General features: G+C 45.1%; 2 protein-coding genes across 2 annotated transcripts in view; one reads left to right on the top strand and one right to left on the bottom strand.

Annotated features, from left to right (window-relative positions):
• Positions 1–14,499, top strand: part of elmo3 (engulfment and cell motility 3) — a 21,829-nt gene extending 7,330 nt beyond the window's left edge. Inside the window, exons 3-21 of the mRNA XM_017419071.3 lie at positions 2,261–2,301; positions 2,407–2,479; positions 3,445–3,495; positions 5,367–5,536; positions 5,657–5,756; positions 5,840–5,991; positions 6,587–6,665; positions 8,360–8,410; positions 8,507–8,629; positions 9,247–9,369; positions 9,455–9,559; positions 9,707–9,815; positions 9,903–10,039; positions 11,945–12,108; positions 12,269–12,381; positions 12,481–12,585; positions 13,003–13,082; positions 13,154–13,234; positions 13,334–14,499. Coding sequence (XP_017274560.1) covers positions 2,261–2,301; positions 2,407–2,479; positions 3,445–3,495; positions 5,367–5,536; positions 5,657–5,756; positions 5,840–5,991; positions 6,587–6,665; positions 8,360–8,410; positions 8,507–8,629; positions 9,247–9,369; positions 9,455–9,559; positions 9,707–9,815; positions 9,903–10,039; positions 11,945–12,108; positions 12,269–12,381; positions 12,481–12,585; positions 13,003–13,082; positions 13,154–13,234; positions 13,334–13,546 — 2,070 coding nt within the window. The 3' untranslated portion in view covers positions 13,547–14,499. The remainder of the gene's footprint in view (positions 1–2,260; positions 2,302–2,406; positions 2,480–3,444; positions 3,496–5,366; positions 5,537–5,656; positions 5,757–5,839; positions 5,992–6,586; positions 6,666–8,359; positions 8,411–8,506; positions 8,630–9,246; positions 9,370–9,454; positions 9,560–9,706; positions 9,816–9,902; positions 10,040–11,944; positions 12,109–12,268; positions 12,382–12,480; positions 12,586–13,002; positions 13,083–13,153; positions 13,235–13,333) is intronic.
• On the bottom strand, positions 13,967–21,653 carry lrrc29 (leucine rich repeat containing 29). Its single transcript, XM_025006552.2, has 12 exons — positions 21,480–21,653; positions 21,281–21,394; positions 20,981–21,082; positions 20,761–20,895; positions 19,860–20,039; positions 18,730–19,035; positions 18,408–18,624; positions 17,659–17,816; positions 17,363–17,578; positions 17,053–17,265; positions 16,699–16,916; positions 13,967–15,736 (listed from the first exon to the last, which is right to left on the bottom strand). The coding sequence occupies exons 2-12, from the start codon at positions 21,332–21,334 to the stop codon at positions 15,568–15,570; spliced, it is 1,968 nt and encodes a 655-aa protein (XP_024862320.1). The 5' UTR covers positions 21,335–21,394; positions 21,480–21,653; the 3' UTR covers positions 13,967–15,567.

Below are 21,653 nucleotides of genomic sequence, written 5' to 3'. Positions count from 1 at the left end.
TTATGGAGAAGGCAGTCAAAGAGTGTAAACTTCACACATCAGGGTCTTTTTATGGCCTTGACAGTCAGAAAATATGTTTTATGAAACAGAAAAGAGAGAAGTTCTCGCTAAAAGTCGACAGATTAGTGTTTTTTTTGTAGCTGATTTTTAGAAATCAGGTCATTCGGTGGCTTCTGTTTGGAGCCAGTTTTCTTGTTTTTTTTAATATTTACACAATAATCTGCTCGTTTTAGGATAAATTGTTGATGGTCAGTAGCCTAAACAGGACTGGGGTTTGAACGTTTTCATATTCGTCTTAAAAGCTAGTTTGTTTTTGTTTACATTTTTGCCAACAAACAGAGTTACAATCTAAATAATCGTAACGTTAAGACTCAGATGTTTCAGTCAGTTTGATTTGAAGTGACTAAAACAAACCATTTGTCTCGTTGCACAACTTCCTGCTTGTATCTGCGATGCCTCAGTGATGATGTCATCGAGGAGGATTTGATAACGTCAGAGTTCGTCATCCGAGCAGTGTTTAATATTTACGCCCCGGCGCTCGGTGTTCGTCAGTACGGAGCCCTCGCTGGGCTGCAGATGACCAAACGCTTGCTTTGTGAGGAAGTTTTCCATCAGTTTCCCAGAAACTTTGAGGAAGTTGTACTTCCTTGTGCAAGACACTGTAAATGAGTAGGAACAATATAACAGAAGACAGTGTGTGTGTGTGTGTGTGTGTAATTGTTTGGTACCTAAAGTAAATAAAAAACCATCTCAGTTCAACTTTTAGTTCATGAATCAGCGTCTTTAACTCTTCCCATTTTATGCCCCTTTTACACCAGCTCTAAAGGTCCCGGCTCCACTCTACTCAGCTTGCTTTGCGCGCGTTTCCACCGGCATTTTTTTTGAGGCCGGCCCTGCTTCTTTGGTCCCTGCTTCGGAGTCGGGCCAGCCGGGTCGGCCCTGCTTTGTGGGTGGCACAAGTTTAGCTCCTGTTCACTCATTGGTCGTGGGTGTGACCAGATGCAAGCATAAAGAGCGAAGGTAGGAATATAAACAACAGCGTTGGCTTACCCTGCAACGTTTCTGCCGTCTGTCCCCCAGCTGAAGGCGCTGTAAAGCCTGAAATCTCAGGCGGATAACAGCTGTCCTACTCCGCGCAACAATGGCGGCATCCAGAGCATTTCTTCCACTGCGCCTCTCTTCCTGAAGTCTCAGGAGAATCCCCATAAGTTTAAAAAGCAGCAACAACACAGGGCCAACTTTGTTTCCACAACTTGCGCCAAGTTTTGGTCGCGAGGAGGCGTTCCTCTGCTAACGACCAAACTGGCCGGTGTGAACGCGATGCATTCTTTATCGAGCCGAGCCAAGTAGAGCGGAGTAGAGCCGGACTTCTCAATTAGAGCCCGTGTAAAAGGGGCATTAGTGATCTCAGAGGAATCCTCATATTTTAATGAGACTGTTGCAGACTCGTTCTCCGTTCAAATAAGTTTATCTTCGATCACAAACAATGTAGAAAAATGCCCTATTGGCCCGAACCTTTCCAGCAGACACATCTGATTGGTTGACCCTGTTGGCCGCCGCTAATAACAGACCGTCCACCGGTTCTACCACGGAACCTGAACACGTTTTGACTGCGTAACCGCCGCGCTGACCGCTAATAACAGCGTAGCTGAGAGTCAGAAATGGAAGTAGTCTGGCTTTTATTTACATGCAGAAATGGGACGCTGGCACCAAGGGTTACGTGCAGAATCAAATGTGTTTTTGGGGGGAGAGTGTGAGGATTTCCTCTTCGCAGCAAACAAGTTTTCAGCCAGCGGGAATAGCTGTGGTGTCGTTATCCCAGGACAACATGTCATTACTGAAGTACGAGTTCAGCTCCCTGACAGAAACAAAAAAAAGTCTTGTTACGACACACACGTGTTTTCATGTTTGTTCTTTCTCACCCAGCACCGATAGACGTGCTCAGGTTTCATCTGTTAACAAATTATGTCACGAAGATTATTGAAACTCCCAGGAAGTAATCAAGATGGCTGCCACAGCCAACCACAGTCAGTTTTACGGATACTCATTGACCTTTAAAACTTTAGCTTTAACTGCTGGAGTCATCCCTGTTTGTCTGTTAGTAAAATAACCCAATGAAACTACTAATCACTCATGCAGAAGTCCATATTGTGAGATTGTAAATAACATTATTTTTTTAAAGGTTTGACCAAAGCGGCCATGACTCCGTGTTTTCTCGTGTCGGGCTTTAAATGGAAATGTCTCTGTTGTGTCTGTGCAGAAAAAGCCTCTGTCGGCTGTGATTAAAGAGGTGTGTGATGGGTAAGTTACGGATGATTGGTTGGTTTACTCATCCTAAATGATGCTGGTCATCGCTATCCGTCAGTTATTTCCTCTTCTAATGTGATTATACATCTGTGTGCGCAGCTGGAATCTCCCGAGTCCTGAAAACTACGCTCTGCAGTACGCCGACGGGGTGCAGATGTACATCACTGAATCGGTCAGTCACACGTCTGCACTCATAAACTTTTATTTATTTTGTATTCTGTACCACCGAGTCCATGGTGAACGTCTGAGGAGACTCCCTTTTAAGACTCTGAGTTTTCCTCAACTCCGTTTGCGATGAGAGCCGTTCGGATGTCCAAGGCTCGGCGGCGCAGCTGTGGATCACTGAATCAGCGTCCAAAAGTAGAACGAAGTAGGTCACAAAATGTTTACAGATGCCGCTGTTAGACAAAGTGATAAAAAGGAGGACGTGGGAGAAAAAGAAACAGCTGGATATTTGCTTACAGGTTTGCTGCTGGAGCCTCTCGCTCCGAGTGAAATCCGTCTCGGAGCCATCAGGAAGAGTTATTCAGGATATCTGGATGAATTTTAGCATTTATGCCGAAAGAAACAGCAGGCTTTTACTTGTCGCTCTTCACTGGAAGGATATTAAGTTTCAGGCAGTTAAATACAGATGTTTGAGTTTAGGAGCAGCAGCTTGATGAGGCCGTGGAACATTTGACTGGATTACACGTCGAATAATAATCGCTGGGATTATTTCCAGATTTCAACAGCCGGGACTTCAGGAATTCCCCCTTTTTTTTTTTTTTTAAATTTCCCAACAAGGATTCTCTGTTTAAGCTGCCTTTGAAATGTCGCCACATTTTGTTTTTAACACATTTTGTTTATATTTCTCTTTTCAAACAGATTGTTATTTATCCCAACATTACATTCTGATGTTCTTCATTAAGAAAACTGATAGAACCTCACTGTTTCAAATGACCATCTGTAATAATTAATCAGAACTTAGTTTCTTTGTTTATTTGTGACAGTTTATCCCTTAAACTGATCCTTTGTTTCTGCGCTTTGTGGAGCCGTGCTGTTAGTGTTTGCCTTCCTCGCCTCATCTGCCTTGTAATTTTAACCTGACTGGTGCTGAGATTGGTGTTTTGTTTTCTCTGTGTGTGTGTGTGTGTGTAGAATCGTCTGGACATTAAGCACGGCTGCATCCTGCGTCTGACCAAAGCACCGGTGAGTCTATAACCAACAAACCAGCGGGCTGTTTTCCCTCATGCACCTCCGCCTTCATAAATCCCTGCTGTATTATTTGATAATAACGTTCAACAAACACTTCTTTGTGTTTATGACCTAAAGCATCGTCTGATGGAACCAGTGAAGCATCTGTTAGTGACAAACACCTCTAGGATTATCAGAGTTGAATGTATTTTTACTATCCATCCATCCATCCATCTTCTTCCTCTTTTCCGGGGTCGGGTCGCGGGGGCAGCAGCCTAAGCAGGGAGACCCAGACTTCCCTCTCCCCAGCCACTTGGGCCAGCTCCTCCGGGGGAATCCCAAGGCGTTCCCAATCCCTCCAGCGTGTCCTGGGTCTCCCTCTGGACCTCCTCCCGGTGGGACGTCACCAGGGAGGCGTCCAGGAGGCATCCTCACCAGATGCCCGAGCCACCTCAACTGGCTCCTCTCGACGTGGAGGAGCAGCGGCTCTACTCTGAGTCCCTCCCGGATGACCGAGCTTCTCACCCGNATCTCTAAGGGAGAGCCCAGACACCCTNACGGAGGAAACTCATTTCAGCCGCTTGTATTCGTGATCTCGTTCTTTCGGTCACTACCCAAAGCTCGTGACCATAGATGAGGGTAGGAACGTAGATCGACCGGTAAATCGAGAGCTTCTCTTTTTGACTCAGCTCTCTCTTCACCACGACAGATCGGTACAGCGCCCGCTTCACTGCAGACGCTGCACCAATCCACCTGTCGATCTCCCGCTCCATTTTTCCCTCATTCGTGAACAAGACCCCGAGATACTTAAACTCCTCCACTTGGGGGACCCGGAGAAGGCACTCTACCCTAATTTTTACTATTAATAAATAAAAACAACAACAAAGAGTCAGTTCATGAGACCACAGAGACTAGTTGGCGACTCAAAAGTTTAAAAAAAAAAAACTGAGTTTATTGACATATGTGCAGCTTGCAGGTCTGTATTTTAGGCCGTGCACTTTTCGTTGCCCGCCCCAGCAGCCGCCCCCACATTTACCATTTAATCTACTGCTGAATCGACGACAGGCAGGTTTGAAGCAGTTCTTCAGGGGTGATTGTTGATCGCAGGTGTGTTTTCAGACCTGGACATTCGGATGTTTTCCGTCAGAGGCGAGCTCCTGCGCAGGTGTCAGAATACAGCTCTGCCGCTCCTGACAAGGGCTCCAGACGCCCACCACGACTCTGAACATTTTGCGCCACAAATTTTCAAAAGTGAAGCGGCAGGAGCCTCTGCGACTCACGTGAGGAAGGACTCTTTGGAGACGTCCTCGTGAAGGCCGTCCTGTAACTTCCTGCAAATACGACCATGAAGGGATGGACGAGACAACAAAGACATTTCTTTCCGACACAATAAAAAGATCTCAGCTGTGGAACATGCTGGAGGTAGTATCACGGTGCTGAGGGTGTTCTGTATTATTCCAAAGAAGTCTAAAGAAAATGAAGTCTCAGTGAAATGAATCTCGGTACAACGGCAGATATTCTGTCAGAAAGACGAGACTCTAGTTGTTGTTTTTCTTTGTGGAAGGGCTTAATTAAATGTTTACTTGTTATAAATGTTGTGGAAGGACCTGAAGCAAGCAGCTCGTGTTCATAAATTCATTTTGGGGAAAAAAAAATGGATTAAAAAATCCCTCCAAGCTGCAGGACTTATAAACAAATTCAGGAATCACACAGGATATGAAAGCAAAGGGTTGTGTAATTTCACAAGTACTGGATATATTTTACTTTCTCTAAAGATTAACGGACCATTTTTTTAAATTAAACACACATTAGCTGCATTTAAGCAAAAAATAAAACTCAAAATCTTGCTGCTGAATGAGCAAATACGTTATTTCTGTGTTTCTCAGGGTCGCTGTGCAGAAGACCTGTTCAAGGGCATCAAGAGCTCGGATGCGAGCGTGCGCTGCAACTCGCTGAAGGAGCTGGCGAACGTCTCCAGGGACGCCACGTTCGCTCACGAGTTCATCACGAAAGACGGACACCTCAGTTTGGTGAAAATAGTGGAAGACTCTAACGAGTAAGTCGTCCCACTCGTGTCTCTCCGTGTCCTGGTGCTGAACTTCAGCTCAGCATGTCTTGGAAGATGTTGGCGTTTTCGTGTGATTGATACCTTGTGATGTCGGTGCTCCTCGTTCAGGAACAACTTGATCATGACGCACACACTGACCGCCTTCATGGAGCTGATGGATCATGGGATTGTTTCCTGGGAGAACCTCTCTTCTGTCTTCATCAAGAAGGTTCTTTAACTGCCACCGTCTCTCCTTTGTGTTGGTTTTTTCTTTTGTTTTTATCTTCATAGCTGTTTGTTTTCCGCATTCAGATCGCCTGCTTCGTCAACGCCAAGGTGAGCGACGAATCCATCCAGCAGGTGTCCCTGGACATCCTGGAGAGCATGGTAATGAGCAGCCACGGCCTGTTTGTTCAAGTCAAACACGAAGTCACCATGGAGAGACTTATCGCTCACTTACAGGTGTAAGTAACAAAAACAACAAAACGAATCAGGAACTCTCTCAGCCCAGACATGAAATCACTGAATACTTCAACAAAATCAGCAGTTTTCTCTCGAGCTTCAGTTACTTTCCTGATGTAAGTCATGCTTTAAAGGCAGTGATCTCCAACCCTGGTCCTCTTTGGGCCACCATCCTGCATGTTTTACTTGTTCCTCTGCTCCAACACACCTGTTATGAATCAATGGGTGATTAACAGGCTTCTGCAGAACATGAAGAGGTGATTTAACCTCTGAATCAGGTGTGACGGAGCAGAGAAACAAGGAAAACATGCAGGATGGTGGCCCTGAGGACCAGGATTGGAGACCCCTGTTTAAAGGAGCTCTTTTGTTCTCCATCAAGCAGGTCTTTTAGTCTGAAACACTGGAAAAAAAAATCAGATAAACTTTTAAAAGTGGCACATCTTTGTTGTTAGATTCTTACTGTAACAGGAAGTGTTTGAATACATGAACTACGTGCCTTTACCTCATCGAGATTCAACAGATACAAATCTCATAGAAGCCTGAGAACTGAGGGGTTTGTCTCTTTTCGTTCTTTCATTTGTTGTTTTTGTTTTTCAGGACAAATCAGCAGATCCAAACCAAAGCCATGGCCCTGCTGATGGCGCTACTACAAACGGCGGGGGATTCGGACAGACAGGTGCTGCTGCTTTCTGTTTCTGACTTCCTTATGAGCTTTAATCTGAAGTCGGAGCTTCCCAGCACGCTGGGGGGCAGGTGTTTGGTTTCTTGCGGGGTTTTTTCCTGTGTTTGTTGCTTCCTGACAGCGGCGCGTGCTGCTGTCTGCCTGAACCTTTGACATATTTTACAGCCGGCTCCTGAAAAGGCTCAGTTTTTAACGATTTTAAATACATTCAGAATTTTAATTTTAGGTCCTAAAATGCATTTAGTTCTGTCTTACATTTGCATATTCACAAATTTATTGCTTCTTCCATCAACTTTTTTATTTAGTTATGTATTGTTTTGACGCAGCTGGCACTTATTCGTTCTTTTTGTTGTCGTTCTCTCTGGATTTCAGATGATTTCACGCTGTCTGAAGGAATTTACTGTATTCATTTGCTCCTGAAACTCATCGATCTTTTTGCTTTTTTTTGTAATTCACGTAGGTCTCAAATTTGAAACGTATTAGTTTTTAAAATCTTGCAGAGAATCTTGTTTCAGCTCAGCGTCTGTTTTCTGCGTAATTAATTTCATCAACAGCCACGTGGCTTTGTTTGTTTCATTCTTTTGTTGTTGTTTACACAAACAAACAATAGAAAGCTCACCTAGACTGAGCAGACGGGTCAGTTTGACGTTTCTCGGCACTTGCTGGTCGTATTTGATGCAGTTCTCTGTGAGATCCCCCGTCTGTTCGCAGCTCAGTGACGATGACGGTCAAATCGAGACAAAAACACGCATCTAACGCGCGACTGCTACGTTCCCGTGCCGTCACACCAGGAGAACGTTTTCAGGGCTGCAGTACGTTCGTAAAACCAGTTTAGATCGTTTGTAGTGCAGTGGTTCCCAAACTTTTCAGCTTCCGACCCATAAAATAACAGTGACAAAGGTGCGTGACCCCATCTGTTGGCTGTTTAAACATCCAAAAGTGCTAACGGTCCAATTCAATAAGGGCGTAATGACAACACAAACAGTCTTAGCATCTATTTAGCTATTTTTGAAATCATTAAATGACTTTCATTTCAATCCTCTGTAACAATTATGGTGTAAATATTTCATAAAAACTGGGTTTTTATTTGTAACTTGATATCTGGAGATTATCTAAGGACCCCTGATTGGTGTTGGGTGACCCACATTGGGGTCCCGACTCCAACGTTGGGAATCATTAGTTCAGCGTACGTCCTCCATCTTTGAGATGGGTGCACGAGATCAAAATACTTTTTAACTGGAAAGAAAATTACATTGGTTTGCAAGAATGTTGATTTTCTGGTTTATTTACAGCTGCGAGTGTCGTTTGTAGGGCTCCTCTTTGTTAATAAACTTTTATTCCCACTTCCTGTACAGATAGAGTTTATGACTCGAGCGTTTCCCTTCTCAGAGTCCCTGCAGGCCGATGTTTTCTGCTCCTCTGTCTCTGCATGGCCACAGTTCCTCCCTTCGTTGCGCCACCTCGCATGCGAGCTGTGCAGCAGGTCAACAAACCCGCCCTTCTTATCAGCACATTAGCTGTGAACAAAAGCAGTTGAGTCAGAGATGGCCGTACCACGGCGGGGGTCAAAGTTCCTCACGCCAACCGCCGTCCTGCCCGCTGTGCAGTCGCCGACCCTGTAGCGCCACCCCGTGTCTGAAATGTGTCTCCACACCTCAGTCAAACATCTGTCCTTTTTTTCTTTCCAGGAAATGTTTGCGTTTCTGAATAAGAAGAATCTCCGTCAGTACATTTATAAGGTGAGCGATTCTGCAGAGGTTTTAATTGATAACAGAATTAAGCAGTTGGGAAATCTTCAGATGTGATGACAGCCTTTTTTTTTTTTTAATTTTCAGAACATTATTCTCAGTTCTGGGTTAGTCCAGGATGAGATGGCCCACTACCTTTACGTCCTACAGTCGGTCACATTAAACCATTTGGAGGATCGCATGAGGATGCCGCTGGACTGCTGCAACCAGGTGAGACAGAACTTCTCCTCACATCCGACGGTTCAGTTTCTGAAACTGTCTTTGTTGTTAAAAACTGAAAGTTCGTCCCTTCCAGTATCGATGCAAAACTTAATGTGCTTTTCTTTGGTCCGATGTTTGTTTTTTCTTTTCTTTTCCTCGGTGAATCGTCTTAAATGTCATCTTGTTTTGTTCACAGATACATATAGAAAAAGGCTAAGGCTGTGTTTGAAATGTTCACTCATTCACCACATTGTAGTCATCATATAGTAGACTGAGGGTCCCCACATGGCGGACCATGGTCCCCCAATGCATTGTGGTCCATTTCCACAGATGCAGTGTGACCAGTTTCTGACGGTGGCAGTTCGAGTATAATCTAAACTCCGCTCCTCGGGGGCCGCTTTCCTGCATGTTTTAGACGTGTTCTTGCCTTAAAACACCTGCTTTAAATGATTCTGGTTCTGCAGAACCTGATGATTCGGTGAGGAGGTGATTAAACCGTCTGAATCAGGCGTGTCGGAGCAGGAAAACCTAAAACGTCCAGGACGGCAGCGCCTCGAGGCCCTGAGTTCGACAGCCCTGAAATAAATCTACTAAATGCAGAACAAATTCTTTTCTTCCTGCTTCAGGAGCAAAGAGACATCCTTCACACTTTGCGGCAGGCGGCGTTTGAGACGGACAGCGAGAACAGCCTCAGCCACGACAGGCGACGCTCACTCTGCGCAAAAGAGTTCAGGAAACTGGGCTTTTCTGTAAGTTACTGCCCTAAAAACGCATGTTGGAGATTTACTCTTTCAAACCCGATCGTCCTGAGTTTGAGCTTCTCTTTCTTTTCAGAACAACAGTAACCCCGGTCAGGACTTGGTGCGGACACCTCCCGGTCTTTTAGCGCTGGACACCATGTATTATTTTGCCACACATTATCCTGACGCCTACAGCAGGGTGAGTTCACTTATATCTGTCAAACGTTTTTTCTCTTTTAAAAAGGAACATGAACTCTACTTTATCATGATTTGACCTGTATGCTTTCTGATGAACAATAAAAACGTTGCATAACCAACTAAAACGGCGTTTTGTGGCTCGTTGCAGTTTGTTCTGGAGAACAGCAGCAGAGAGGACAAACACGAGTGTCCGTTTGCCCGGAGCAGCATCCAGCTCACGCTCATCCTGTGTGAAATCCTGCGAATCGGAGAGCCACGTAGGTTCAGACCAGGCCCAGAGACGACAGTGTTTCCTTTTTAATCCGCCATCAAACGTTAAAGTGGTCCTTGTCGTGCGTTAACAGCCACAGAGACGGGACTCGACTACCACCCCATCTTCTTCAGTCAGGATAAACTGATGGAGGAGCTTTTCTGCGTCTGTATTCAGCTCCTAAACAAAACCTGGAAGGAGATGAGAGCCACACAGGAGGACTTCGACAAGGTAGGAAAAACAAAACGTTTGTCCCCTCTGAAGGACTCTTTATGAACTCCAACCAGTCCCTCAGCAGATTGGTGATGGCTCTTTAGGACCGAAGCGTCTCCTGGTACTCATAAAACTCTGCGACCTTTGACCTTTCCGCTGCGGGCCACTGTCCCGAGCGTCAGACCGGCAGGCCGGCCTTTTGTCTTTCCTCAGGGCCAACTACCCAGGGTGCTCTGGGGCGAGGACAAAGGGCCCCGAGCTGGACAAAGAGAAACGTGGTGAGCAGCAGAAACGGAGGCAGAAGGAGACGAGAAAAACAAAGAGCTCAGTGCCTCAGCAGTAATTACGCTCCAACAGGAGGGACGTGAAAGCTCACATCAAAGGCCTCGTTTCCTCTGAAGGAATGCATATCGCCCGCCGCCTTTCATGCCAGACTTTTAGACTAAAATCATCTTTTATTGAGAAATGACGGAGTTGAAGCTGTTTTGGTGAAAACTGGAAAATAAGATTATCTCATGCGACGCTTGGACATCAAGCGTGATCTCAGCTACTACCACACAGAGTTGTAGGTCGCAGGCAAAAGAAACGTGACACTGAAAATACAGGCTTTGTTACTAACGGGTCCAGACTACCTTTCATTGGTGATGCATGCCCACACACACTCCGCAGGGTTTGAGGGAACAGTCAGCTGCCAGTCGTCCCTCTGATTGGTCACCGGAGCTAAATGACATAGAGGAGGTCACGTGGGGCGGGGGGTGTGCATGTGTGGCAGAATCAGGGTGTCTGTTTACAAAACACCCAAAGGCTGACGGCTCTCCCGTCACGCAGGTGATCTCTGACGCACCTAAACTCCGCTCGCCATCCCCGTTAGCTTTCTGAGGATTCGTTAAAATACTTTAAAGGAGGAGAAAATGGAGGTAAGACTTTCTCGAGAATCTCTCTTTTTTTTTTTTTAATCATTCCTGAAGGTTATTATGTTAGAAAAGAGGCAGCATTTCACAATCCTGAGTAATTAAAGTGTGAAGGAGCTGAAAATGTCTGAACACCGGGTTGATTTCGTCTGTGAGACTTTTTAGTCACTTGTTTTTGTGTCACGATACACAATAAGAGTCTGACTCTGTTTGTTTTTCTCCCGCTGCCAGATAAATTCACTCGTAAACACTGTGAAGACGATAAAATCCTTGTCGACTCTGCCTTTAGGTTGTTCTAAAAGACGACATCTGAACGAAACCAAATCCCTCATATGACACTTTAGCTGCTGATTGTTTGCAATCAGGAATGATTCGGGTCAGCAGTAGCACCGTATAGATTTCTGTATAGATTGTTTCTCCATTTCCAGCTGAGCGAGTTATAGATTTTAAACTCTGCGGTTTGACAAGCCGCCCGCAGCTCGCCCCTCGGTCCATTTTTATGAGCTTCACTTTAACAAGTCATGCAGAAAAAAGCCACGCAGCAGTTCAGTCTGGCAGCATTTGTTTAGGTTTATGTTTGTTTGTTTGTTTGTTTGTGTGTCGCACACAATGGACGGATTATTGAACACGTGTTTGTATAAAAAAAAACAACAAATCTTGTGATTGGATGCTAAACTTCAGGCTGATAATCGATGAAATCTGACCGGATCAGAGATGAGCCGATGACGGATCATCCTGGGTTTGTAACGGTGCTGGAGACACTCAGATGATGTGTTCAAGGCTTGTAAAGTGCTTAAAACAAGAACTGTATTGCATTTATTGTTGCAAAGTTGTTGGTTTGTTTAGAATATAATCCACTGACGCTCTTTAAGGTTGAAAATTACCATTTAAAAGGCTTGAATTTAACTTCTCAGAGGATGTAAGACGACTAAATGTGAACTGAACGCTCCTCTCCAGCGCCTCCTATTACCCCTTGTTTCCCTGCGAACTCACCTGGCTCCGTGTTCCCCAGGTGATGCAGGTGGTGAGGGAGCAGATCACCAGGACCCTGTCGAGTAAGCCGACCTCTCTGGAGCTCTTCAAAAACAAAGTTAATGCTCTGAACTACAGCGAGATCCTGAAGCTGCGGCAGACGGAGCGGCTGCATCAGGAGGAGACTCTCGCGCCGCCCGTGCTGTGAGTCCCAGAGCTTCAGGTTCTGCTCGCTTCAGACACGATGAGGGGTTTCAGGATTAAAGATGGTTGTACTGCATGATAAACAACAGGATCACCCGCTCCACACAGCTTCCACTCCTAGCATTTTACTGTCCGGACTGAGAACGTTCTTCCTTTCCAGCGAACTCAAGGAGCGCCTGAAGCCGGAGCTGCTGGAGCTGATCCGCCAGCAGAGGCTCAACAGGCTGTGTCAGGGAACCATGTTCAGGAAGATCAGCAGCCGACGAAGACAGGGTGAGACGAACGTACAGCTCAGATCATCAGTTAACGTCTCACACCGTCGACCCGTCACTTTAAATCTAACTATTGTTGTTTGTTTTCTCCTCCCGTCAGATAAACTGTGGTACTGCCGCCTGTCGCCCAATCACAAAATGCTGCATTTCGGTGACGTGGAAGAAGATGCAGAAAGTCCAGCAATAGAAACACTTCAAGAAAAAAGTGAGTTTTGGCTCCTTTTTACCTCCTGGAAGCCTAAGCAGAAGCTCATGCATGTAAACAAAAGGTCATGCACGCGTGAGATTAGTTTATAAACCTTTGCAGCTTTTTAAAAATGTTTTTATATCCAGTCCTCTTACTGACCTGCAGCCGTTTCCTGTTCTTATCACTTACTTTTTAAAGACTTGTTTGAGATGCTGCTGACATCAGTTTAAACATCTGATATGTTTACTATGTTCCATTCTGAGTAAAATATGGATTTCTGAGATTGGCAAATCGTTCCATTTACATTTTACACAACTGAAGTTGTAAACTGGTTAATCTGGACTTGGTCAAACTAATGATAGATATTAAATGAAAACCATTTGGATGTAAAGAAGTGGATTTTGCAGACATTTTCTGAACTCGTTCCTCTTCCAGTTCCGGTGGCAGATATTAAAGGCTTGTTGACGGGGAAAGACTGCCCCCACATGAAGGAGAACAAAGGCAAACAGAACAAGGTCGGTCCAGCTCCTTGTGAGTTTTTGTGTGTTGGTGTTGGTTGACGTAACGAGCTGCTCTCCTGCTGCAGGAGGTGATGGATCTGGCATTCAGCATCACGTACGACGTCGAGGAGTACAGCCTGAACTTCATCGCCCCCTCCAGAACCGACGTGAGTCTGGGCTCTGTACTTCCTGAATTCCTCCGTGTTTCTAGAAGCTCTTTGCTGGTTTTGACCCGAGCGCTTTGCCGTCTTCTCCCCATCTGTCAGTTCTGCCTGTGGACGGACGGGCTGAGCGTCCTCCTGGGCAGGGACATGAGTAGTGAATCCATGCGGAGCGAGCTGGAGATCCTCCTCTCCATGGAGATCAAACTCCGCCTCCTGGACCTGGAGAACGTTCCCATCCCGGACAGCGCCCCCGTCGTCCCAAAACCTCCGAGCAACTACAACTTCTGCTACGACTTCAGCCAGACGGAGCAGTAGGGCGTGCACAGAAATGGGAACGGCTGCAACGTGTGTTGTGCATCCATGCACTTATTTTGTGATTATTTTTTTTTTAGGACAATTTCCACAGATTATTGAAACTCCGACATCAAACTACATCTCTGCACCTGTTCCTCGGTGCTCAGGAAGCTTAAAAAAATGATTTATCTTCCATAAAACAACCACTCGGGTCACGGTATGTTAAATTTATTACCAAATCCTTTTTATATTCTTAATTGCATCTAAAGAAATATGTAAAGAATGTCCCAAAGTGCACAGCTTTTCTTTTCTTATTTTAAAGTGGGCATAATTTGACCACATGGTACAAATAATTCATGTACAGCTGAGGAGAGAAATGTATTTTTCAGTGTCTAAAAGCTTTTTTTTTTTATCTCTCTGAATGAATTTTTGTTTTAAAGCATCGTGTACACGTGTGTTTAGTTTGAACAGACCTTTGCCACAAATCAATGTTTGATGCTTGCAGTGACTTTTTTTTATTATTCCTGTAAATCTGCATGATTCCTGACCAGATTGATTTTTTCAGATCAGACGTTTTAACGTTTAAGTTGTTGCTTCTTGTGTGAGGTACTCGTTATAATGTGACATAGGCGACTCAGAGCAGCTGGCTACAAACTGACATTAACGGTCTACATGACTTCCAGCCATCTTGAAAGGAGAAATAAATCGAGGCCTTTTCATTTCAACGCAGCTGATGGGCTTCCTGGATGCCCCTGATTCACTTTAATCAGTAAAAAAACACAAATTCACACAAACAAGAGTCGAATGTCTGTTTTTTTTTTTTGTCTTTTCTTATTGCATTGTAGCCAAAACTTTGGTTTATTTCCAAACATTTTGTGTAGTTTGGTCATAAAACAGTGTTTTTAACAAAAAGAAATAACGGAGGTTCGTTGTGTTAAGGTAACGTATAAAAAGGTCCACAGATTTCAACACAACTCATCTGGATTTGTCTGCTTTTTGTGGGACGACGCAGCATTTTTACCCCCCGCCGCCAAAAGTGAAGGAGATGAGGGTTTTTTATCTGTAGCGTTAGCAAAATATCCCCTGAACCACTGGACAGATTTTAATAAAACTAAGAAAGCAATCACTGGATTCACATCTACAACTGATTAACTCCTGGAGTCAACACCTTCCAAGATGGCCGCCACAGCTAAGCATCTTTGGCAGAAACAAAAATAGCCGCAACAATTGGTGCGGTAATAGCTGAGAGTCATCCTCGGCACATCCTCTGAGCACCGACTGAAATGTTGACAGTCTGTTAGCGAAATACCTCACGAACCACCGGATGGATTTTAACTAATCGCTGGACAAACGTCTGCAGGAGTCGCTCCAGTTCAAGATGGCAGCCACAGCTAATTAAACGGAGCCGACACGGAAGCAGCTCCAACTCGGAGCTGAACGTGAGGTGGTAGTAGCTGCGAGTCATCCTGACACGTCGTTAACGAGGTTCGATCAGAGGTGGCGGGCGATATGCATTCGCTCCTGAAATGCTGCGACTTCAGTGCCTTAAAGTCTGAGTCAGCGTCACAAACCGATGCTAGAGTTCTTTAAATAAATAAAGCAACACTCTGGTTTGATCATAACATTCATTAAAAACATTAAAACAAAAATAAACGGTACTAAACTTGAAATGATCAGGATTTAGTTTCAGAACATCACTTCCTGTTTTATCCGAGCTGTACTGATGAGTTCTTAGTGTTTAAAATAAATATGAGTACGAAGGCAGGGCGGGTGGAGAGTTTATATATTCCTTCATTTTTCCTTCCTAAAGTAAAAAAACTAAATTACATTAATTCAAAATGATTAAATTATAAAACAGTTCCTGCTGCTTCATGTTTCAACCAAACCTTCAGCTAATCTTTTAGATAAACGTGTTAACTTTTAAACACAAAAGTTTTCTGTCTTTAAAGAGAAGTCTGTGTGTCTGACGGTGATCCATCAGATCAACCTAAATATCAGATGTTTTTATTTGAGGGGAACGCCAGCCCCACCCGGAGCGGCCGTCAGTCGCTCAGCGTCACGTCAGCCCCACCTATGAGTCTGTGATGAACATTTTCCAGAAACGGCAGCTGTGACTGGAGGAGATCCACCGCCGTCATGGAGATGTTTTTGCACCTCGACACGTCGACCGTTTTCAGGCGCTGGCAGTGCTGCATCAGGAGGAACAGGGACCTGCAGGTGAGCAGAGAAACGCCTCAGGTGAGTCGGGTAAAGGTTTGTAGCTTCTTCCTTCGGTTTTTACAGTCACATTTCTTCTCTGCTACTTTGTGTTTTTATCCAGGCGTACATCAGGAGTGGTGCGCTCTGACCTTTTCAGCTTTATTTACAATAAAATCAGATCTCTTCAGTTCCTTCAAAAACTTTCTCTAAAATCTGCTTCAGCAGGATGCATCTAATTTGATCTTTTTAGCTTTCACCTTCTCTTTTGCTAATTCTAGCTTTTAACTACAGCTCTACTCAATTTAAATTTTAGTCAAAATTAGCTAATTTTAGCTTTTATCCATAGTTTTGTTAATTTTAGCTTTAAGCTACTGTTTTGCTATTTTATTGCTTGTAGCTATGGTTTTGCTGATTTTAGCTTTTAGCTATTTTATTGCTTTCAGTGGCAGTTTTGCTAATTTTAGCCTAAAGCTACTGTTTGCCTAATTTTAGCTTTTAACTACAGTTTTGTAAATTTTAGCTTCAAGCTCTCATTTTAGCTGATTTTAGCCTTTAACTACTGATTTCCTAATGGTAGCTTTTAGCTACAGTTCTACTCATTTTAACTTCTAGTTAAAATTTGCTAATTTTAGCTTTAAGCTCTTGTTTTGCTATTTTATTGGTTTTAGCTATGGTTTTGTTGATTTTAACTTTTAACTAGGGTTTTGCTAATTATAGCTTAAAGCTACTGTTTGGCTAATTCTAGCCTTTAGCTACAATTATAGTCATTTTAACTATTAGTCAAAATTAGCTAATTTTAAGTTTTAACTGCAGTTTTGCTCTTTTTAGCTTCAAGCTGTCATTTTAGCTGATTTTAGCCTTTAACTACTGCTTTCCTAATGGTAGCTTTTAGCTACAGTTTTACTCATTTTAACTTTTAGCTGCAGTTGTGCTAATTTTAGCTGCAGCAGTGGGTGAAGCTGAACAGCACCCACCTGTCGGTGATGTTGTTGCAGCAGGACAGGTGGAGGTGCTGCAGCCGGTGGAGGTACGGCACAGCCTGAGCCACGCTGCGGTCGGTGACGCCTGGACACTGGCTGAGCGCCAGGCTGGTGAGGCTGCGGCAGTGCCGGCCCACCGACGCCAAGCTGGCGTCAGTGATTTCTGGCAGCATGGAGAGCGACAGACGCTGGAGCTCAGGGTGGCGCACCACCTGAAGGGACAGGAAGTAACAGCTGCTGACAACACTCACTTTCAACCACTGATGGGACGAAACCTTCGTCTTTAAATGATCCGATCTGAAACGCTGAACATAAAGATGGAGTCTGAAACGAGTCCAAACAACCGACCTGTGTGATGCTGCTGTCAGTGAGCTTGGCGCAGGCCGAGAGGTCCAGCTCCTGCAGCCGTTTCAGAGCTAAAAGCGACGCTCCGGCTTTTTGTTTGAACTGCTGCAGGTCGTTCTGCGTCACCATCTTGGGTCGCTCCTCAAAAGGCATCCGAGGGGGTTTAAAGAAGCCCATGTTGCCAAACGTCCGGGTGAACCTCGGACCTTGGTCTCCCTGTGAGAAACACCGGGAACGTGCACACAGTTACGAACACGTGCACTGTTGAATTGTTCTTTTCAGCCCACAACAGCATGTGGATGCTGGTACTCACCGTCTCGTCGTCGGGTTCACTTTGGTTTTTCTGCACCATCCCGAGGAGACCCCAGTCAGTGATTTCTTTACACCAGCCGAGCCGCAGGATTACCAGATTCTGCAGGTAGGTGGCGATGGCGCACACGGACAGGTCGGTCACGTTGACGCACGACGTCAGGTCTAACTCACGAAGAGAATCCCCAAGGAGCTGCGTGAGCGAGAAAACTGCAAGATCCTTGAGGGAGAGGAGGACAGATGGTTATTCTTCCTGTTCCTGCTCATCACCTGCAGCAGAAAGCCCGGGAGGTCACTGACCCTGACATAGGTGCAGCTCTTCAGGTTCAGCATCTCCACATTTCTTCTGCCAGCCTTGGATCCCTTCAGGCCTTTCACCATCTCCGTCCCACTGATGTGTGGACATTCGGATAGATCCAGAGACGCCAGGGACGACACGGACAGCAGGTCTGCGAGACCTGAGGAATGAATCAAAGCATCACTGACAGAACAGGACAGGAACCCTGGAGCGGCAACAACAAGGGACAGGAAGGAGGAAAAAGTAACTTCAACAAAAAAGCATTTCACCTTTAAAACTGTTGATGTTAACATCTGGCTTATTGGCTGTACATCTTCAGCTCCGTTAATCCAATTAAAACTAATTTATTTTATATATTTACCTTTTTTCACTGATGCCATCATCGGGTCAGTTAGACTTTAACCTCACTAAACTCGGAACTTCTGAAGCTGTAGCTCCAGAACTTTGTAGCTTCCATCCCATAAAATAACAGTGACAAAGGTGTGTTCACTGCTGGTTTAAATATGTAAAAAAATGCTAATAATCGTACTAAACAAGATTATAATGACACAACGCAAACAGTCTCAACATCCACAACACTGTTTTTATAAATGTACAAGTACCGATTTAATTCTTTGTAGGAATTATGGTGAAAATATACTATCAACTATTTTATTTTTTAAATGAGTTGATATCTGGAGATTATCTAGGGACCCCCCACTTGTTTTTTGGACGCCCGCTGGCCTGGAGGATACTCTGGTCCGATCCGCACCTTTTTCTGTGATCCTCCAGTCGCGTGACAAAGAGAGGTGCGTCAGAGACTTCAGGCTTCGAGCCGCAGCCTCCACAGACCTGCTGGTCAGCTCGGTGCAGCCGCTGATGTCCAGTTTCAGGAGGCTTGGCTGGTGCTTCACCAGAATCTCCACCGAGTAGTCGGTCAGCTCTTTGCAGCCCTGAAGATACAGCTCCTCCAACACCAAACCCTGAACCTTAAAGGGAAAAGGATTAGGAGCTGGTGTGAATGTATGACGTGTCCGTTTGAACTCTGAACTATAAGATGAGCTTAAGAATCAAAAGGCTCACAGTCTGCTGACCTGTGCGACTGTGCGCAGCGACTCGGGGGTGATGGAGGTCCTGCTGATGTCCAGACCTACCAGGGTGGACCTCTGCTCTGTCAGCAGCCTCCTCAGGTTCCTGAGTGACAGAAGAGCCGAGGAGTCCTCCACGGCGCCCACCGGGCACCCTTGGTACGGGTCAAACTCAAAAGCTATGTGGCAGCCGGCCAGCGAGAGGCGGCAGAGGTGCGGCGTGCAGCCGGTGAGGCGGTTGAAGGTGAGGTCGGACAGGTAACGCAGGTCTGACAGATCCAGCTCCTTCAGACCGCTCAGAGCCGACCTGACCTGCAACACAGACATGGACTGCCAACTCAAAACAAAGAAAATACATAGCAGGAAGTTTTATGAGAGGTTAGGGTCATACTCATGAAAGTAAACCATGTCTCTTCAAGAATCTGAAGGGGCCACGATATTATTAATGCATAAATAATTAACAGTCTGGCATTACTTGAAGGAATGCATATCACCCGCTGCCTGTAACGCATTTAAACTAGGATCATCTTATGATGAGAAGGAATGGAGTTAAAGCCATTTTGGTCAAACAATATAAAGGACATTAACATATTTTCCAGACTATAAGGAGCACCTAAAAGCCTTCAATTTTCTCAAAAAACGACAGTGCGCCTTATAATCTGGAGCACCTTATATATGTAAGAAGTTGTTATGTTTTAGTACGACTTTGGTAAACTACAAAGCCGCACCGCTTGCAGCATTAAGGCTCAGTTATCATCCTGCAGGGCTCCATGCACGGCGCGCAGACCTGAGCGAGCGTTGGAGGCGTTTATACTTGATGCTTACATCGGTGCAGTATTCTCTGAAAAGACGGGGCTGTTTTCTTTCTCTTAATGCGTCTTATAGTACAGTGCGCCCTACAGTGTGGAAAATACGGTATGTGCAATCTCATACAAGATGAGCAAGTGTGGTGAACGACTTTCAGCTACTACCACACTAAAATTTAGCTCAATAACCATAAAACGGACTGAGATATAATCATTCATTTTAATTTGCCCGGATGACTGTAAAATGAGTAGCAGCTGACCTTTTTTCAGGGCGGTCAGGTTGAACTAAAACAAGGATCCATTCATCCAACGTGTCTCTTGAGCCATTACCTGCCGCCTGTGCTCCTCCCTGGACAGAAAGGCTCCAGACATGAAGAGACTGTCCAGGCCTCTGAGGTCCAGCCTGCGCAGGGAGGTGAGGCGAGGGAGGAGAGCCAGCAGGGAGGCCTCGGTGACGCTGCTACCAGGAAGGGCCAAGCTCTCCACCTTGGAGCCAAGACACATACCCACCTGAGGAGAGGGAAAACTCAACATTAAAAGTCATTCATGACTAAATATAACTCATTATTCACGTGATCCAGCATTCATATCATTTACAATCTAACTACTTCTGCATACTTTGTGCCATTTTATCCATTTAGATATCCAAACATTCAGCAGATATGAGCTAGGACTTTAGGTTTTTGTAAATATTTAAATTTAATTACAAATAATTTCCCCATAGATCATTAGGATCTCTTCAGTTCCTTCTAAAAACGTTGTTGTGTTCCTATATTTTTTACTTTTTTTGCTTTAATGCTCCTTTAAGCTGTGCGTCTTCATGCTTTCAGGTACTGTTCTGCCTCTTTAGATCATCGGCCGCCGTAATTCAGTGTCAATATGAGGCGAGTTAGACTTTGTTTCATTTTCCTGGCAACCACTGACGTTTTTACAGCTTTACAACGTGAAGTATTGTTCTTTAAATATTCCACGCCTGCAGGTTCACATGCAAACAACTCACCTGTCTGTAATAAGGGAGAACTTTGGACCATAGTGCCTGCATGCCACTGCTGAGTAAGATGTGGCAGCCGTAGCTAATCTGCATATTTGTCTGCTGATGCTAGGTGTTTCTAAAATGAATAAAAGCCCCTCGACATGTCTGAGAGGTTTTCATGAGCTCTGACTGATGCTTTGTGGTTGTTTTGTGAACTCACAGGCAGAAACAGACTTCAGATATGGAAAGATATATCACCTCCAGGAGGAGTGATCTGGAAATACTGAAGCCATCCAGCTGGCTAATCTTCAGGCTGCAGCGGGACTTCCTGGACAGACCCCTGACCAGCTCCAGGGATGAGGCTGAAGCCGGGAAGCTGAAGGTGACGTTCTTCTGCACATGAGACACAGACATGAGGCCGGCTGCACCCAGTGTGTGTGTGTGTGTGTGTGTGTGTGTGCAGTTTGGAGGAAGTTACCTGGAAGCGCAGGTCCTGGCTGGCGGTGTACCAGCTGTGGCAGACCAGCGAGGCCTCCTTCCTGTCTGAAGCGTGGAGAAAACTCAGGATGTAAACTATGATCTGGAGCAAGAGATGGAAACATATCATCAGATTCATTATAAAACCCATGGAGGGGAAAGATCCAATCCTGAAGCTTCGGCTCAACCCATACCACACCGTGAATGCCAGATCCTGAACTGACAAGCAGAATCACTGCTTTTTAAACAAATTTAGACTTTCATTGCTGCTCTTTGGCACAGATATCTGTAATAAACTCACCTCCTGTGGCAGCTCAGGTGTTTCTTTAACGTCCTCCCCATCGCTGTCTTCCATTTCTCAGAGTATTATCAGAAATCACCTCAGACCATCTCAGCCTGATGATCACCTGTCCAACTAACCGGAGTGAAAACACTCAAACTTTAGCTTTTTTTAAGCTAGCTCCTACAAATGGCAACAACAAAAGCAGTCCCATTCTCACCACTTCCTCGTTTATAAAAATTAACAACTCCAGTCTTTAAACGCTGCTGAGGAGCCGTCTTAGCTGCTGACATGTCCAAAAAAAGCCGCTTTTCGCGTTAAAAACCGTACATTTCCGCAGGCGGGCTAACCTCAGCGGAATCAGCTGACCGCGAGAAGACAACAGGGGCGGGGC

This window comes from Kryptolebias marmoratus, linkage group LG11, assembly GCF_001649575.2.
Source record: "Kryptolebias marmoratus isolate JLee-2015 linkage group LG11, ASM164957v2, whole genome shotgun sequence".
Classification (NCBI taxonomy): domain Eukaryota; kingdom Metazoa; phylum Chordata; class Actinopteri; order Cyprinodontiformes; family Rivulidae; genus Kryptolebias; species Kryptolebias marmoratus.
Note: the sequence above shows the minus strand (reverse complement) of the source record. Positions and strands in the feature narration are given on the sequence as shown.

Coding starts and splice junctions, on each gene's coding strand:
- lrrc29 (XM_025006552.2), bottom strand. CDS start 21,334: ATGGAAGACAGCGATGGGGAGGACGTTAAAGAAACACCTGAGCTGCCA. Junction 19,036..19,859: donor GGGAGGAGCACAGGCGGCAG/GTAATGGCTCAA, acceptor TCTGTGTTGCAG/GTCAGGTCGGCTCTGAGCGG. Junction 16,917..17,052: donor CTGACAGCAGCATCACACAG/GTCGGTTGTTTG, acceptor CTGTCCCTTCAG/GTGGTGCGCCACCCTGAGCT.